Below are 17,349 nucleotides of genomic sequence, written 5' to 3' on the forward strand. Positions count from 1 at the left end.
GTGGGGAGAGAGAGGCCCTGAGCACCGTCCCCTTGAGACTGGCTCTTCTTGGCAGGTGATCCCCTCGGGGGGGATCGGGAATGCTGAGGCGGAGGCACAGCCCTGAAGCCCAAGGTCAGGCCAGAACAGGCCTCACTCTGCCTCTGATCGGCTCCTCACCAGACGAGAGAACCATCTGTCCCTCGGGCTGGGCGGCCTTTGTCCTCCTGTGCCTCCGGGGAGGGCCCTCCTCCCCTTCCCAGAGCAGCCAGGCCTGCATTTGAATATCCTCTCTTGTCTCCCCAAGATGACGGTGCCATCAGAGTCTGGAAGAACTTTGCTGATTTGGAAAAGAACCCAGAAATGGTGACGGCCTGGCAGGGGCTCTCCGACATGCTGCCCACCACCCGAGGTGGGTGCTCCCCGGGGTCCTGCAGGCGCTCAGTCCACTCAGACTCCCCAGGTGACGACCCAGCCAGCCTCCTCATTGGGAGACTCTGCTCGCGGGTGGAAGTCCTGCCGAGCTCTGACCAGCCCACAGCCCCCGTCCTTGGCTGGAAGCTCGTGTTGCTTGTGAGAGCATGGCCACGGCAGGGCCTGGGGCTGCATTCTGTGCCCCTTGTGCCCGAGTGAATCCCCTATCGGTGATGAGCACACAGCAGGCGCCCCGGTTGTGTCTGGTCCGACGGGGGAGGCCAGTGCGCTGCCTGCCTGCCTGCCCTGGGCTGACAGAGGCGCGGCTGCAGCACCCACCGGCCGCCGCTGTGTGTGCTGCCTGTCGGTGTGCACGGCTGCCCCACGCCCAGGGTGAGAGACAGCAGCGCCGCCTGCCGGTCTTTGGGTCCGGGCCCACGGAGGTCTGCACCTCTCAGCCCCGTGCTCGCTGTGCACACAACATTAATGCGGCCGTAGGTCTGGATTTCCAGAGACACTCTCAGCCGGAGCCACCCTCCAATGTGGTCGCAAAGCCGCTGCCAGATGGAGGCCGGAGCGGCTTGCTGTCGGCCCCTCTGCTGGCCTGGGGTCTCTGCGTGTCCTCGCGTGGCCAATCAGGTGCCTACGTGGCTGCTCCTCTCCCCTCCGTCAGAGCACCTGTCCTAGGGAGACGCCGACCCTCGGGGGCACGGCTGGCTCCACGGCAGACACTTCCTTATGTGTTAATTTTTTAAATAGCCATGTTTTTAAATTTTCTTCAGGAACAAAATGGTCATGCATACCCACCTCCACAAGACCCAACACAGCCGTTTTCTTGTTGCTCAGGCCCCTCTGGGCCCGGTCCTGGGCTAACACGGATGACAGCTGCCGTCACAGGTCCCTCTGTCTCTCTCTTGCTTTTTCCAACATTGGAGCAAAAGCCTGATCCCTGCCCTGCAGCGCCCCCGCCTCCCACCCTCTCAGCCCCCAGCCCCGCCTCAGGCCCCCCTCAGTGCTGCGGCTGCGGCGGAGCAGGTGGCTGACGGCCTCCCCGTGGCTCTCAGGGGCTCACGCTCACAGGTTTGTTTCGCTGCGGGACACGCTGGACGAGTTGAATCGTGGTTTTCAGTCCTTAGCTTTCTGCTGCCGTCCCAGCAGCTGACACGCCCCAGGCTCCAGCCGTTCCGCAGACGCCTGTGCGGGGAAGCAGGGTCAGCCTCCCGGCCGGGCCAGAGGATGAGAAAGTGGGGAGCCCACTGGCAGCCCAGTGGATACACTGTTGTCTAGTTTATTCCTCTTGCAGCAGCCTGCCTACCTGCCGCCCCCAAATACCTGCCACCCCCAAGTGATGTGTCTGTGGTTTTCTACCCGCAATGCCACTTGCCTTTGCTCTAGTGAAGGTGAGAGCAAGGGTGGACAGCATGCAGTTTGGGGGCGGGGAGTGGGGAGAGTCTAGCTGGGAGGAAAGGAGGCTGAGGTGACAGCAGTACAGTCTCAGGGCTCCCCTGCACTTGTCTCCCCCAGACGTCACCTGTGTGTGGAGAACTGCTCCTGGCCCAGGTGTGCACTGCAGCCCTAACTTGAGAGTGGTTCCACCTCCGTAGACACGTTTCCTACAGACTCCTTCCTGCTGGACCCTCTCCCTTTCCTGGGTTTCAGAAATCCCCCCAGGAGAGGCATTGTTGCTGAGGGGCCAGGAAGCTGGTGGGGGTCTTACCTCCAAGTCTTTATCAGCAGGTGGCGTGAGGGGGGCTTTGGGCAGGCACGCAGCACTCCTCGGCTGCTAAGCCAGAGTTCGTTTGGTCTGTCCCCTGCCTTTTGACCAGGCAGCAGTGGGCTTAGCAAAAAGGAAGACATTATTTCCTTGTTCTTTCAGGGGGATGGAAGGTGGAAGGGGTGGTGTGCCTGGGAGGCTGGCTGCTCTAAAGGATCAAGACAGGAAGGGCTTGTGTGCTGCAGGGCCCAGAAGGGGCGCGCTGAGAACCGGGGAGCCTCTCCGGGCCCCGCATCCTTCAGTCTCCACAGCTTCCCTCTGCAGCACGGGGATCGCAGCCCCAGCAGGGCTGGAGAGACCCCCGATTGTAATTTCTATTTCAGGAGCTCAAGCTCAGTAACCGAGGGGCAGGTCTGGTGGAATTCTGGCCCCTGTGCCAGCTTCTCGTTGCCTTCTGCCCATCAGCACCTTGTTTCTTTTTCTTCACCCGCCTTGGCCTCTGACTTGACAGTTACAGAGCTGTGGGCTGGGACCCTGCGGGGAGAGCTAGCAGCTTCCACAGCAGTTGCTTGTCAGCGTCTTGGGGGGACCCCCACAGCTTCAGAGTTCTGGCTGTGGTCCCCCGGGACCTTGTCAGGCAGAAGCAGCAGCCCCCGCTCCCTGCCCCAGATTACCGCCCCCCCCCTCCCAGGCACGTGAAGCTCCCTGTGCTCCGCAGTGAGGTCCTCCGCCTGGTCTCGAGTCCCAGGCAGCACGAGCTGTGGCGGGGGGAAGAGGCACTCCTGGGGGGGCTGCGGTCATCAGCTCCTCCCCACGCCTGTGACGGGGGATCCTGCACAGCTGTGCACCCCATGAGGCCTGGCCCACCATGTCCTTCAGCTACAGAGGGCGTAGGGGGTCTCATCTGTGAATGCTGGTGTGTAGGGCACGTGGGAGGGAGGACTTGGCACTCCCTGAACAGTTAGAAAAGTCTGCCTGTGAAGTTCTCCTGCGCGCTCTCCAGCTCAGAATCTGCTCGCCAAGTCACTGTCGTGGCAGCTTGTTAGCAAAGATTTGATTCCGTGGTTTGTGACTAAAGAGACTGTTTCTTGCAGGAGCCATACCCCTGCTTTTCGGAAGTCATGTGAAATGTGCAGGGTCTCCGCATCATCTTAGCATGCCCCTGGCTCCCGTGTGTACATGTGCACACAGGCATGGACATGCATGCACGCATGTGCACACATGAACACGCTCCTGTGCACGCATGTGCACACATGAACACGCTCCTGTGCATGCATGTGCACACATGAACACGCTCCTGTGCATGCATGTGCCGTTAGCCTGGGGACACTCCCCTCATGGGGTACCCCGCGGTCAGGAGAACTGAAGTCAGTCTGGGTTCACGGCCACCCCCGGAACTGAGCGAGCCATGTTCTGAAATAGAACCGGTGGTGGGACCGCCCATCCTTGGGCCACGGCGCCCACAGACACCCGGATGGAAGCACACTTCCCACCCCCCCGAGGCCTCCTCACTGACCGCTGGGCCCCATGAATGAAGAGCTGTCCTCACTCTAAGGACCTAAACAGAAGTGTCTGCCCTCCTCCGGGCATGGCCAGTGGGTCAGCTCCTGCTGGTTGGGTTGCACTAACCGTGTGCGCGTCCGGCCACTAACCTCCACTCACTGGAAGTGCCCACGCCATGTTGGGTCATGTTTCCCCCAAGCCATAGCGCTTCCAATTTCCTGTCTAGAAAGAGAGTCTTTTTAGCCAAAAACCCTGATAATTGGGTTTTCACGTTCATAGGTACGTTTGGCCCTTTTTTTCCACTGCAGCCGTGACCTGGGCCACCGTCTGCCCCTCCCTCCTGTTTCCTTCTTGGGTGCTGCCCTGACTGTTTGTGGCTTGTTTGATTTTGGCTGATTTGGCTCTGGCTGGCCTGCTTTCCCTTGCATCAAGCCCATAATCCCTGTTTCCTCACAGGTCTGGCCCGAAAGGTCTCAATCTTTCTTGACCGCAGTAAGCAGGGAGGTGAGTGCCTTCTCCCTTATCTGTGAGTGCCAGGGGTGGGAGCCGGCTCCTCTGCTTTGCCTGAGGACGCTCGCTAGCCCGCTGTGCTCTTCAGGCAGCAGAGGATCAGGGCTGTGATTTTTCTTATTCGTTCCATCCGCACAGTCTCCTCGAATACAAAAAATCGTCGCCAACTGAGCACTCAGATCTCATGGGATGAATGAGGCTGGCTGTGTGAGTCTCTGGGAAGAAATCTTAACAAAAGCCGTAGACAGGACTCTCCCTGGGAGCCGAGGCCTCATGGTCGCACCTCCCGGCCTCCTTGGTGGCCTCAGTCACTCTTGGGCTGGCTCAAGGACAATTCAGTTCTCTGCTCCAGGCCACCTTCACAACAGCCTGGGAATGGAAAACAGTCCAGATCCAAGCCTGCTGGAGTGAGGGTGGCACAGCTCTGCAGGCTCACAGGGAGGGTATCTCACGATTCCATTAGGACAGAAAGGTCGTTCCAGGTTGAGATTTGTGTTCCCACCAAATTTTTCAAAAAAGAATCTTTTTCAGAATTTAATGCAAAGTCTCTTAAAGCATCTGTTTCCATCCGAAAATCCATATATAAGTTTGATAGTTACTAAAACACCTATATGCAACTGACTGTGGATACACATGGTAACACTGGGTTAGCAAACCCACATGCCTGCTCAAAACGAGTCCTTTTCTCGCCTAAGCTCACTAGTCAGGTAAATTGTAAAGAGATGGAGCCTTATGAATCCAGGCAGCAGATAGAATTCTTGACCTTTAATTTGCAGCATCTGAGTTTAAAGTGTGACCAGCCTTCTCGTGAACTTTCTGTCCTGGTCTGTCTTTAGTCACTCCCTAAAGAAGGGTTCCCTGCAGGAAGGCATATGTGGCTACGGGTCTGACAGGGTCCCTCGTGCCATCAGAACTGGAGGGGGTGGAGAAGCAGGTCCCGGGAGGCTGAGAACAAGATGTCCTTACAGATGTACAAACTCACAGTTTCGTATTTTACAAAGGACTCTTTTAGTAAAAAGTTCAAAAGGAAGGAAAAATAGAAAAGAGAAAACCCGAGACTGACTCAATCTTCACTCCTTTGCTTCCCGCCAGCAGTGATGGCGGTGGTGGTAACGGGAAGGATTTCTCTCAGAAAGAGCCTCCTTGGGTTATCAGAGGAATGACAGGGTCACTTGCCCTGAAATCCTGAGGAGGAGCCAGGGGACACCTTTCACGGTCAGGACCTGGGGCGGCCGGAGGAGGGCAGCGCCGTCCCCTGGTTGTCAGCTGCCCCGGAGGGCAGGGAACGGATCGTCCAGCACCGGTGTGTGTGTGAACTGGACGTAAACCTTGGGCCTTGGGTCAGCTGTTAGTATTCGTTGCCTGGAGCAGCTGGGCAGCAAGCAGGGCGCCGACCGCAGAGCACAGGGGTGGCTGGCGGGGGGAGTCACGGCTGCCCTCCCCTCCCAGGCTCACTCCTCCTCCGGGGTCACAGGCACATCTGGAGTCTAAAGTTAGCGGGACCTGGTGATCAGGAAGCCCTCTCAGTGCAGGAGGCAGGACGCGGGGCCGGGTGGCAGCCCCCGTGGGCCCACGCAGGATGGGGCACTGGCCGCGTGGAACGACGGCTCCCTCCTCTCCCAGGAGGTGTGTGCCTGACCCTGTCTCCTCTGACCCTAAGCAGCTGCCAAGTGTTCTGGTCCATCTCCCAGGTGAGAAATGGAAGTTTAGGTGAAATCATTTGCTCCCGAGGAGCCCAGTTTTCTGTTGCCAGCCCTGTCCTGTGTCTCTGAACCTGCCGGGTGTCCAGGAGGTGTTCTTGGGCCCTGAGGGAGGCCTGATCCCGTGGGGAGGCACTGCGTCTGCATCCCTGGGGAGGGAATGGAGGTCGCCATCCCACAGGTCTGAGGTTCTCACACATGCCTGGTTGGGCAGGGGCTGGCCCCTCCTCCTCGGAGTTCCAGAACCACAGCTCCTAAGGGCGTTTCAGGTTGGGGCTGATGGGTCCTTAGGGATCAGGTCCACATGACATGTCCTCAGAGGTCAGATCCCCATGTTGGGTTCTCAGAGGTCCATTCCAGACGACAGGGTCCTTAGAGGTCAGTCTGGACTGGCCTCTGAGCCTGGAGAGCTGATCATGGACATCACAGGGACCCAAGCCTCTGAAACAACGTGTTTCTTTTTTTCACTGTCTGCTGGGCCTAGGGTTCTGTCTGGTCCCTGACTTACACGTTCCAGCTTCCTAGTCTACAGCCATCCCTGTGCCGTACGTCTATATTTTAATGAAGAAATTCCCTCTTTGGCCAGCTTTTGGATGGGAACATGTGAGCAGGGCTCACATCCAGGATAAAGTCAGACGGGAATCTCTGCATCCTGGCGGGGGCTGCCCACCACCCCTGGCCCCGGGCAGTGAGATGGATGTCACACTAGATGGACCGTGATCTCAGGCACTCAGGGTGCTGGAGTTCGCCCAGTGGGGGAGAGGCTGCAGCACGCGCCAAGCCTCCATCAGTTGAGCACTCTCTGTGTCGAGGCGGCAGCGTGGACAGGGAGGAGGGGCCCTCCTGGGGGGAGCCCAGAGCAGCCTGCCTGCTCCCGAAGAAAAAAAAGCCCAAGGAGGCCCAGGGGAGGGAAGAGGGGCACAGGCTCTGCCCACAGCTGTCACTTTTCTGGGGATGGGGAAGGAGGAGACACTGCTGAGGCCGTGCTCCCCAGGAACGAAGTGATTGGAATCTTCACTCTGGTTCAAAGTCACAATGTTCCTGTCTTATGAGTTTTACTTAAATCATAGCCATCAATTTTGTTCCTTGTGCTCAATACGTCAAGGAAGAGTGTCACCTTTTTTATCATCTTTTACCAACTCGTGATGAATCAGATCATCTCTCCTCCACTGTGTCTGGAGGTCGAGACACAGGCTTGGTTGGGAAAGGTCTTGAGTGAGAAGGCCAGTGGTTGCGTTCCGTTCTAGGCAGGAGGACGGGCCAGGACCCCAGACCTACAGGAGAATGAGGTGGGGGTCGGCAGGCGCAGGAGGTGGGTCAGGGTGCAAGCAGACTGTTGTTTTTATCCCAGCAGTTTTCACATTGATCTGAGACTCTTCCACGGATAGGAGCTCACTATCTTAGGTGACACAGCTTCCGCAAACAGTCTGGTACAGCTAAGGAAGCAGCCTCGCCCAGATTTGTCTGCTCACACAGGGCGCCTGCCTCCCCGACATGTACAGGACTTGGGAAGACCTTAGGAAACACGTTTCTTGTCTTTGCTGGCTTCACCGTGCTTTACAACTGGTTTAAACCAGAATTTGGTCCGCATCAGAGAATCTAGATTTAAAACAGGACTCAGAGCTCACGTGATCCACGTCCCCAGATCCTCTGATGGCCACATGGGCACACCTTCCAGAGCCTCCAGTGCAGATGGAGACGCTGGAGCCCTGTGTGGGAGCTGTCTCTCCCCAAATTCACGTGGTGGAGTCCTCAGCCCCAGCGCTCAGAGGGCGACTGTATTTGAGAGAAGGATTCAGTTGAAATGAGGTCACTGGGGTGGGCCCTAATGCAGGGCGGGCCCCCACTGGCTCTGAATCCACCATGAAGGAGACTCAGCTAGAAGGAAGCCACCACCACTTCATTTGGAGGCCAGGTCGGGCTTCTTACCCCATTGGGAGCGGCCGCGGCCTCCTCTCTGCTTCCTGCGTGGGCGTGGGGCTGAGACCCCCCTCCCAGTCCTTCTGTGGTCCCCCCAGACCCTCCCCAGCTTGTTCCCGTGACCCCAGAGCATCCCAGATGCCACCTGGCCACATGCTCTCATCGGAGGACCACTCCTTAATTACACGGCTCCTGAAAGCCCCACGGGGCTGACACAGAGCTCCAAGTGCACTGTTAAGGACGCCCAAGAACCAGGCCACCCCATCAGTGGTCCATGGATACAGGGGTCTGTGAGCCTCTGCAGTGACCTGGCGCCCCAAGTCAGGTCGTAGGTGGGCGCGTCCTCTGTGATTCATTCACGTCATGCACACCGGGCACATGGTGAGGGGAAGCAGGTGGCCTGGTTCCAGGCTCTGCTTGTGGGCTGACTGGTCACAGTGTGACTGGGCTGTCCCGGACAGAAGTGGGGGCCACGTGCCCTGCCCTCTCCCCTGCCAGTCCTGATCGTGGTGACGGGTGAGAGGCCTTGTCTGCAGCCTTGTCACCAGTAGATGCCTTTCTGGCACATTAGGGTGTTTTCTTCTGCCTGGGGTCAGGGGCGTTGCAGTGGGGAGACTGCATTCTAAAAGGTGAAACAAAGGCTCGTCCATTTGTTGTGTGGAGCTGACATTCTCCAGGGTAGACACGGCAGCCGCCAGCAAAACAGGGAGGACGGGAGGGGGTGTGCCAGGTGACACATCTGGAACAGGTAGAAGACGGAACAGGGTGAGTCATAGGCTCACATGGTTGAGAAGGTGACTGAGCACGATTTGGAGGGACTATGTGGACGTCAGGAGAGGGGCGTTCCAGGCACAGGGCCCACTGTCAGTTAAGAGGACCAGCCTGGTCACTTTTGGAGCTCGAACCTTGCAGGGGCCAGGGCAGAATGGGAGGCCATTGTGGGTCTCTGGAGTGAGGGTTGAGGGGCTCAGATCCAAGCAGGAACCTGAAGTGACACATACAGATGAGAGTCTGGAGTTTGGGAGAGAGATTGGGCACTTGGAGGGAACTCCATAGCCTGAAAGGGGCACGTCAGAAAAGAACAAGTGAAGGTCACATCGTCCAACTCAGGAAGTCAGGAGAAAAGTGGGCACCCTCAGAGAGAAGGGGAAACCACAGAGGCAAACACAGGAGCTGCTGCCACAAAAAGCAGAGACAGATGTAGAAAAAAGCATGATGACTTCACTTCCGATTTCAGTATGACCAAAAGAAGACATAAATAAAGTTATAATGTCAGTGACAGAATAGGAGAGGATATTTGCAATATATGAGTTAAACCATCAGTGTCAGAATGTATATTAAAACATACAGGCTGCACACACCAACATCGACCAGGATTTGGGGAGATCACACCTTGTGTCCATTTCTGCTGAGACTGCAGACCAGCATCCACTCTGGGAGTGAAACGGCCTCGCCTGGGGAGGTGGGACGCACAGACGGACGTGTCCCCTTCCCGGTGCTGCCACTTCCTTGTGCAAGGGCGTGTGGAAACGTCAGTGTGGCGTGGTTTACAGGCAGGGAATCGTGGAAGTGACGGGCTCGTTCTCCAAAGGCGTGTTACCCAGAAGTTCAGTACGAATTAACCAGATCTGCATCCGTCAGGTTGGATAAACCCTCAAAACGTAACCTTACTGGAAAAATGCAAATTGCTGGAAAATATACCCCCATTTGAAATTGGCGACATTTTTGAAATGTGGGAGATGTGGTTCATGGTTTTGGACACGTGCTCCTGCAGGGGAGTGCAAGGAGGCCAGCCTGGGAGGGTGCCCAAGGCCTGTGGGTGATTTGTCTGGGGACAGGACAGGCAAGTGAGGCTTTCACTGTCTTAAATTTCACTTCAAGAACAAAAAAAAGAGCAAAAATGGTAAGATATTAGCAGCTGTTAGATCTGGGTGGTGGGTACAGGGGTTTCTGTTGTGGTTTTTTTTGTATGTTTGAAATATTATAATTAAACATCTTAAATCTTATTTTATAGTCCCTCCTGTGAGGTCAGTGTTGCCCTTAGGGATGCTGAAGGCATTTGCCCCCCGCCCAGTCCAGTGTGGGGAAGGGCAGTCCTCGATTCATTCACCACGGACCATCTGTGGTCAGCCCCCTGCCTCTGTGAGGGGCAGCTGCAAAGCTGTTCACCCCCAGGGGACTGTGGGACCCAGGGGACTCACATCTCTGTGCCTCTGACACCCATTCTAAAGTCTCCAGACCTGCCGATCATGCCCAGGTGTCCTGGAAGGTGGGCATCTTGGACAAACGGTCCTAAGATCCTGCTGTCTCTCTGGCAGATGCCTGGGTACAGCAGAGATATAGAGAAGGCTCTGAATTGTCACCCCGGCCTCAAGCTTGCGTGGGGTTGGGGACCCAGCCTATGGGTTGGCACCGACTGCTTGAGCGATTGCCCAGAACAGGCTCCCTGGGTGACACCGGTGCCCGTCTGTGTCTCTCCAGGAGCTGGGATGGTGGTGGACTGGGAGCAGGAGACCGGCCTCCTCATGAGCTCGGGAGACGTGCGGATCGTCCGGATCTGGGACACGGATCGTGAGATGAAGGTGCAGGTAAGCACACCGTCCCTCATGGGGCCTCCCTGGGGGCGAGGCGGGCCAGTGGGTGCAGACCCTGCCGTCCTCCCCAGCGCCGATTGCCCTCGAGGTCGAGGGCTGAGAATGAGGGTCCTCGAGCCACCACCCCCGCAAGTACTCTGAGCGGGCGGTGTCTGCAGGGGGCGGGGCAGAGGAAGCGGGGCCAAGTCATGCTGCCTCCCACCTTTTAAAGGGGTACGATGATTCGGTTTCCATCCGTGTTGGATTTCTTCCTTGTGTGTGCCTGAGAGCAGCAAAACCTCTTCTGATTGGAAAAGCACTTTTCCCCGTCTTGGGGCCCATTTTCTGTCTCCTGCTCTTTCCTGCCGCGCGTTCATCACGCCTCCTTCCCTTCTCCAGCATTTACAGCTGCCACGGGGAGAGGCGAGGAGATGGTTTACGGGCGGCAGGATTCCTCCTAGACCCTTCCCTGAACTAATTAGGAGTTTTAAGAGGGAGCCGACGAGGATTCCTCCTGCCGATATATGCTTCGTCTTCCTTCTTAGGAGAGAGGGAGACATTGGGAAGTTTAATGGGCGCAGAGGTGTTTGCGGCCCTGCCCTCCTGGCTGTGGGCCTCGGGTACCCGGGCTGTCACTCAAGCAGATGGAGCCTGACTCCCTCTGGGGCCCGGCTCCTCAGGCCTTGACAGCTTCCCCGGTGGAGAGAAAGGCAGCAGCTCCACGCCAGGGTGACGAACGCACCCACGGTGGCTGTAAAAGGGATCCAGCAGCTAGTGGGGGCGGGGGGTTCCTGACGCCAGGGTGCCTCACGGGGTCTGTGTCGGCCCTAGGACATCCCCACCGGTGCCGACAGCTGCGTGACGAGCCTGTCCTGCGACTCCCACCGCTCCCTCATCGTGGCCGGGCTCGGCGATGGCTCCATCCGCGTCTACGACAGGAGGATGGCGCTCAGCGAGTGGTAATTGGGCCACGCCTTCCCCTCCCTCTGCCAGGCGGAGCCAGCCCCCGGAGCCAGCGGGGCACTCCCCCCAGAGCCACACCCCCCAGCGTGTGGAGGAGCACGGCTTCCCACCAGCCGGGGATGGGAACACAGGTTTGGGGGTAGGGGGGTCCCAGCGAGGCGCTGCCCTCCTGGGCTCCATTCCCACCTGAACATAGAGAAGGCTACCGCCTCCCGGGTTGAACTCAAGAATAGCCAAGAAGATGGCGTCAGGGACACACGTGGGTGCTGTGCAGCGCTGGGCCACATGCGTTGTCATGGCTCTTCTGGGCACCGCCCCTCAGCCCTGGGCTGAGGCCCAGGTGGGGCCCAGCACCGTGCCCTGTGTGAGCCGGTGAGCATGGAGGTCCAGACGCCAGTCACACACGGATGGTAAATGACAGAGCACCGCTGGAACCCAGGCCCAGCCGTCGCGGGCTCCCGGGTGATGTTTACTGAACACCCACCTTGTCCCTGAAAACAGGCCTGGCCTTTGAATGGGAAGCAGCAGGTGGGCCCATGTGCAGCCACAGGAGCTAAAGGAGCCCTCGTGGGAGGGGAGTGGGAGGGGATGAGGGGACAGGACTGAGCTGGGCCTGAGAGCAGGCGAGCACCATCAGTGACACCAGCCAGAAGAGAGTGCAGCTGTGAGGGTGCAGGGCCGGGAGCAGTCGGGGGAGTCAGTGCAGGACCCAGGCAGGCAGCAGAGGCGCCAGCCAGACTGTAGCGGGAATTTGGGCCTGAGGCTTGGATGGCGAGTGGGCCCAGGCAGCCCCTGGCTTGCATGTTCCCTGCGGGTCTCTATGGGAGGGTGCCCACTGAAAACCCACACTACCCACCAAAAGCAGCCATCGTGGAGGTGGGGGAGCAGGGTTTCTTTTTGGGGTGATGAAAATGTTCTAAAATTAGATGTGTGATGGTCGCGTAGCTGTAAGAATGTGCGAAAGTCACTGAATATGTGCTTTTAAAGGGAGAGTCTTACGGTATGTGAATCAAATCTCAGTCAAACTGTTATTTTAAGAAGCCTCTCTAGGCAGGCAGTTAACTGGCAAACCGACCCAAGAAGACCTGAGGGTCACAGAACAGCCGTGAGGGAGGGGCTGGGGTCTCCACAGCCCCCTCTTTGGCCCAAGGTCTGAGGACAGAGACGTGGGGTCTCCTGTGCATCCCCAGGGACCGAGACTTATGTGTGCTGGGTGTGACCTGTGTCCTGGATGCCTTCCCAGATGTCACACTCTGCCCCCACCTCTCCAGCACGTGCATCCCCAGTCCCGTACTCCCTGTCAAGGACCCTCACCAGGCCTCCAGGAAAGCCCCTGTGTCCCTCCATTTCGACAGCCTTAGAGTCTGGGGTTCTCGGTCTTGACCCTCAAACCCACAGGGAGATGCCAGTGTGAAGTCCTGGTAGGGGGGCTGGCGGTGCCCAGGCCCCGGGAGGGCATGACAGCCACCCTGCCTCCGGAGGTCCCAGCGTGGCCCAAGGTGTTCGGGAGGCCCCCAGGGAGGGGCGTGCCTGGGGGGTTCAGTTACTCACAGTGAACACAAGAGGGTAAGGGCAGACGTCACAGCACCGGCGGACCCCGGACGCTTTAAATAAATGCTCTGTTCTCTCTGCTCAAAACGAAGTCCACCCTGCCTCCCGTCCTGATGCCTTGGAGCATCAGGGACACCCACAGTTGTCACCAGGCCCTGACCCCACCTTCCTCCCCTCCAGCCGCGTCATGACGTACCGGGAGCACACGGCCTGGGTGGTGAAGGCCTACCTCCAGAAGCACCCTGAGGGCCACATCATGAGCGTCAGGTAATGAGCATGGAATATTCATGAGACATTTTGCTGTAAAAACATTATTTTCCCTCTATCTAAAATATGTCCTTGGTATTTAAACAGCTGGGAAATGATGGCATTTCAGGGTAGTAATTAACTTCTGCTCTGGGACTGGCCAGAAAGGTCAGAGCCGGCACAAGGGCGGGGACAGCAGGTCCTCCCACGGGAGAGCTTTGCCTGTGGGTGACTTGCAGCGGCAGGGGACGGGGTGGCAAGGCGGCGGGGCAAAGCGTCCCCGCAACAGCGGCATCTGCCTGGCGTGTGCCGGTATCACTGTGCGGATCCGTTGTCTGCCCATAAATCCATTCCTGCTGCCCGGTAGATCCTGTGCTGAGAGCAGCGGATATTTATTTGCCCGTTAAAGGGACAGCAAATGTAATTTACTGTCACAAAGCCACCATTTCTTCAAAGAGATGGCGCTTCCCTTGTTCGTAACGTGAAAACAGAACATAGCTCTCAAAATGCTGTCCGCCAGGCGCAGGGCGGGGAAGAGGCAGCCTACCGTCCTCACCTCCCGCCCGTCGCCGCATCCCCAGCTGCACAAAATCTAATCTCCAGCCGGAAATGAACAAATAACTCACAGCCTCCCCCGTGTCTTTGCTTCGTGCCTCGGCGGCTGGGCCCTTTCTGGCTCTGGGGAGGGGTCCAAGGGGCTCAGCGGCAGGCCTGGCTGCCAGAGTCGGTGGGGTGGGCCCATGTGCCATCCAGGGGCCTCCCTGGACACTCTGAGGGTCCAAGGGGCCATGGCCTTAAGCTGCATGTGTGGACGGCCCCCGACTGCACATGGCCCGTCCTGGGGCCGGTAGGCCCGCCCAGCATCACCACAACACCCTCTCGGCAGCGTCAACGGGGACGTGCGCTTCTTCGATCCTCGGATGCCGGAGTCCGTGAACGTCCTGCAGATCATTAAGGGGCTGACGGCCCTTGACATCCACCCCCAGGCAAACCTGATCGCATGGTAGGTGCCGGCCCTCTTCTCTCTCCCTGCCCTGCCTGACCAACTCCCGGGGCCCTGTGTAAACAGCAGGCACTACTGCCCGCCCCCACACCTATGGAGGAGAGCTGGGTGGAGGGACTGAGTGTGCGGCCCCTTTGCTGCTCCTCACCTGCCTGGCCTCCCGGCCCTTGAGGCCCAAGTCCTCTCATGGGGGTGACCAGAGAGGAGCCCCATCTCCTTGTGGACACGCCCGCCTCCCCACACTGACTGCCAGGCCTTCCTTCTCGTGTGCAGTGGCTCCATGAACCAGTTCACCGCCATCTACAATGGCAGCGGAGAGCTGATCAACCACATCAAGTACTACGACGGCTTCATGGGCCAGCGGGTCGGCGCCATCAGCTGCCTGGCTTTCCACCCACACTGGGTCTGTGTCCCCGCGGGGGCTGGGGGCGGGTGGGAGGCAAGGGGGGCGGGCGGGAGGTGAGCAGCAGCAGGCAGGGTGCTGCAGCCAGGCCCCTCCCTACACCACAGTCTGCCGCCCCAGGGTCTCCAGGGGCCGTAGCCCCCAGACTGCACTCACTGTAGAAGCAGCACCAAATTCCCTGTCAATCAGGGCAGATGTGAAGTAGCCCCGCCCTTTCCGACCCCTTCGGCCCCTACACAGACCCCAGTCCTGAAGAAACCTCCCCGTGAAAAGCCCACTGGGGTAGGAGCAGCCCAGACCCCTGTGACCGGCTGACAGCGCCGTCCTTCGTTACAGTCGGCCGTGTGGTTGGGGGCTGCTGTGTTTTAAATTAGGATTCTGCCAACCTGCCTTCGTGCAGCGTGAGGCTCCCCGGGAGCCTGGCGTGTGGCTCTCTGCCTAAACGCACGACATCAGGTTCCCAGAGCTGTCCCTGGGAGGCCATCCTGAAAAGAAAAATGTGGGAGGCATGGGGAGTGTGCGGATTCCCTGTGACAGGGGGGAGATGGTGCATCTCTGCAGAAGCCGCAGCCGATGGGCCCTCGTTCCCGCGCCTGCCTCGTGGGCGGAGTTGGGGTGATGAGGCCCGGCCTGCACCCCCCCTGGACGCTCACTGCCTGCTCTCTCCTCCCTCCTGCAGCCTCACCTGGCCGTCGGCAGCAACGACTACTACATCTCCGTGTACTCGGTGGAGAAGCGCGTCAGATAGCGGCCCCTCCCCACAGGCCGCCGTGTACATAGTGGACCCACCGCACTGCCCTGAGCACCTGCCTGACCTGGCTGCTGAGGGCTCGAGGGAGGCCGCACTGTCTGTCTGTCTGTCTGTCTTCGCTGTCACGCCCAGGAGCCCGGAGAAGGGGGCTCTGCTGGAGTCCTCGGTGTGATGGTTGCTGCTCTGATGAAACACAGCTCCGGGCCTGAGGACACAGTAGCTGTACATCCCAGTCCCCTCCCGTCCTGTTTTCTTCTGAGGTTTTTAAGGGGGAAACACACTTGTTTCGTTTTCCGAGTGATGCAAGCATTAGTCCACAAAGGCTCCAGACGGAAGCCAGCCTCCCGGGGCTGCTCGCCGCGCCCCCCACCCCCCCAACCCAGGGTGTGCTCCTGGGGATGGTCTGAGCGCACTGGATGAGGCGGAGGCTTGAGACGGAGTGAAGGACAGATGGAGGCGGCCTGCCACCCACTGGTCCTCACCCCAGGCCCATCCGGCCAAACGGCAGAGGCCAAGCGTGCCCCTCCCCAGACGGCCGCCCTCCCCGCAGGCAGGACTTCCGTCTGAGTGTCAGCCGTTCTTGCTGCAGGTCTGTCAGCAGGAGGGGCCCTGGTTTGGAAGGAGAGACAGGTCCCTTGGGCCACAGAGCTTGTTTCTCTCAAGTGCTGCTCTTCCCCAGCAGGTGTGGGAACCGTGGCCTCCCCACCTGCACCCCACACGCATCACACGAGCACACATGGAGGGGCCACCGAGCCCCAAGAGTATCGGGGTGAACGGTGCCGCCCCAGCCCTCTGTCCCCACACAAAGGGGTGCAGCTCACGCTTGCGAGGGACACGGCAGAGCTGCCGGGAGGGCAGCAGCTTCACATGTGTCCATGCACACGCGTCTGCGACGGGGCGCTGAGCAGCCACACCTGGAGCACAAGACAGCCACAATGATGGTACTTTGAAAAGCATTTTTTCCATTTTCCTTGGGAATCAGGATTATTCAGAAACAGAGTGAGCTGGCTTAGCTACTTCTGCCAATAAGAGGCCAATAATAGTGAGAATGTGAGGAAGAGCCATGCTGTGGACGTGGGTGGGCTGGACGGGGCGCAGGGCTGGGCAAGGGGAGCAGCCCTTCTGCGGCCCATAGGCCATGCCTGCTCCCCTGAGAAAGTTCCGGGACGGCGTCCACCATGTTCTGGGCAAGCGAGCAGCGTGGGGTGGGGAAGACCGCAGAAAGCTCAGCTCCCCCGCACACAGCCGGTCACCTCCAGCCGGCGCTCCAGACGGTGACTTGGGAACCTTCCAGAAGCTGAGCTCCACCCACAGATGCAGAGTTGACTACCCACAGCCAATTCACGGAGCGGTTCCACTCCAGATTTTGAGCTCATATGCGGTTCTGTTTGTTTTGAGACAAAACCATCCCCTGGCCAAGCGCAGAGGCCCCGTGGAGGGGCTGTCTTCACAGGTCTGATGCGAAAATTCAATCATGAAGTTACAGAGGCTCGAGAGAGCGTGACCTAAGGGTTCATTTATCTCTATTTATTTTACCAAAATGAGAATTGAAAGACTTCGATGAAACATGGAATTGTAATGCGAGAGTAAGAGCGATAAACTGTTAATAAAAGATAAATACGCAGAGGGTTGGCTGGAGGCTCTGTCTTTTAAGGCAAGTCCTCTGTGCCCTCGGGGACTCCAGGCACCTAGCAGGTGGTTCTCGACCCTCGTTCCCCTTAGGCACAGCCCCAGCCCTGTGGCTTGGACAGTTGGTCCAAGAAAAGGCACTAAATATGGGGTCACCCCACTCTACCTGCGAGCCCAGGCTCCCAGAGGGACTTGTGCTGCCGCTTGTGTCTCTTTTATTTACCACCTGCAGTTAGAGGCCAGGAGGCTGCGTCCGCTCTATTCTGGGCATCTGCCTTCCCACGCCCATCCCATGGCTTGGGGACCGCAACTCCACCCTCAGCCAGCATCCCTTCTGACCCCAGCCTAAAAGGTCCTCTGCTGTCAGCACATGACTCCTCAGGCCCACCTGGTGGTCCAGGGTCGTCTCCCCTTTGGGGGCTGGAACCTCATCTCCTGCAGGGCCCCCCTGCTCCAAATGGCTCCTGATTCTAGATGGGACCCTGTGGCT

General features: G+C 58.6%; 1 protein-coding gene across 2 annotated transcripts in view; it reads left to right on the forward strand.

Annotated features, from left to right (window-relative positions):
- RPTOR (regulatory associated protein of MTOR complex 1) overlaps positions 1-16,854 on the forward strand; it is a 353,305-nt gene extending 336,451 nt beyond the window's left edge. The window contains exons 28-35 of one of the 2 annotated variants that reach the window (XM_036836767.1): positions 287-391; positions 4,067-4,114; positions 10,222-10,328; positions 11,145-11,272; positions 13,008-13,094; positions 13,960-14,076; positions 14,350-14,479; positions 15,159-16,854. In XM_036836767.1, coding sequence (XP_036692662.1) covers positions 287-391; positions 4,067-4,114; positions 10,222-10,328; positions 11,145-11,272; positions 13,008-13,094; positions 13,960-14,076; positions 14,350-14,479; positions 15,159-15,227 — 791 coding nt within the window. In that variant the 3' untranslated portion in view covers positions 15,228-16,854. The remainder of the gene's footprint in view (positions 1-286; positions 392-4,066; positions 4,115-10,221; positions 10,329-11,144; positions 11,273-13,007; positions 13,095-13,959; positions 14,077-14,349; positions 14,480-15,158) is intronic. The other variant, XM_036836768.1, reaches the window with a different exon arrangement.
- The last annotated feature ends 495 nt before the right edge of the window (positions 16,855-17,349 follow it).

The sequence above is a fragment of the Balaenoptera musculus genome, chromosome 20 (genome assembly GCF_009873245.2).
Source record: "Balaenoptera musculus isolate JJ_BM4_2016_0621 chromosome 20, mBalMus1.pri.v3, whole genome shotgun sequence".
Classification (NCBI taxonomy): Eukaryota; Metazoa; Chordata; class Mammalia; order Artiodactyla; family Balaenopteridae; genus Balaenoptera; species Balaenoptera musculus.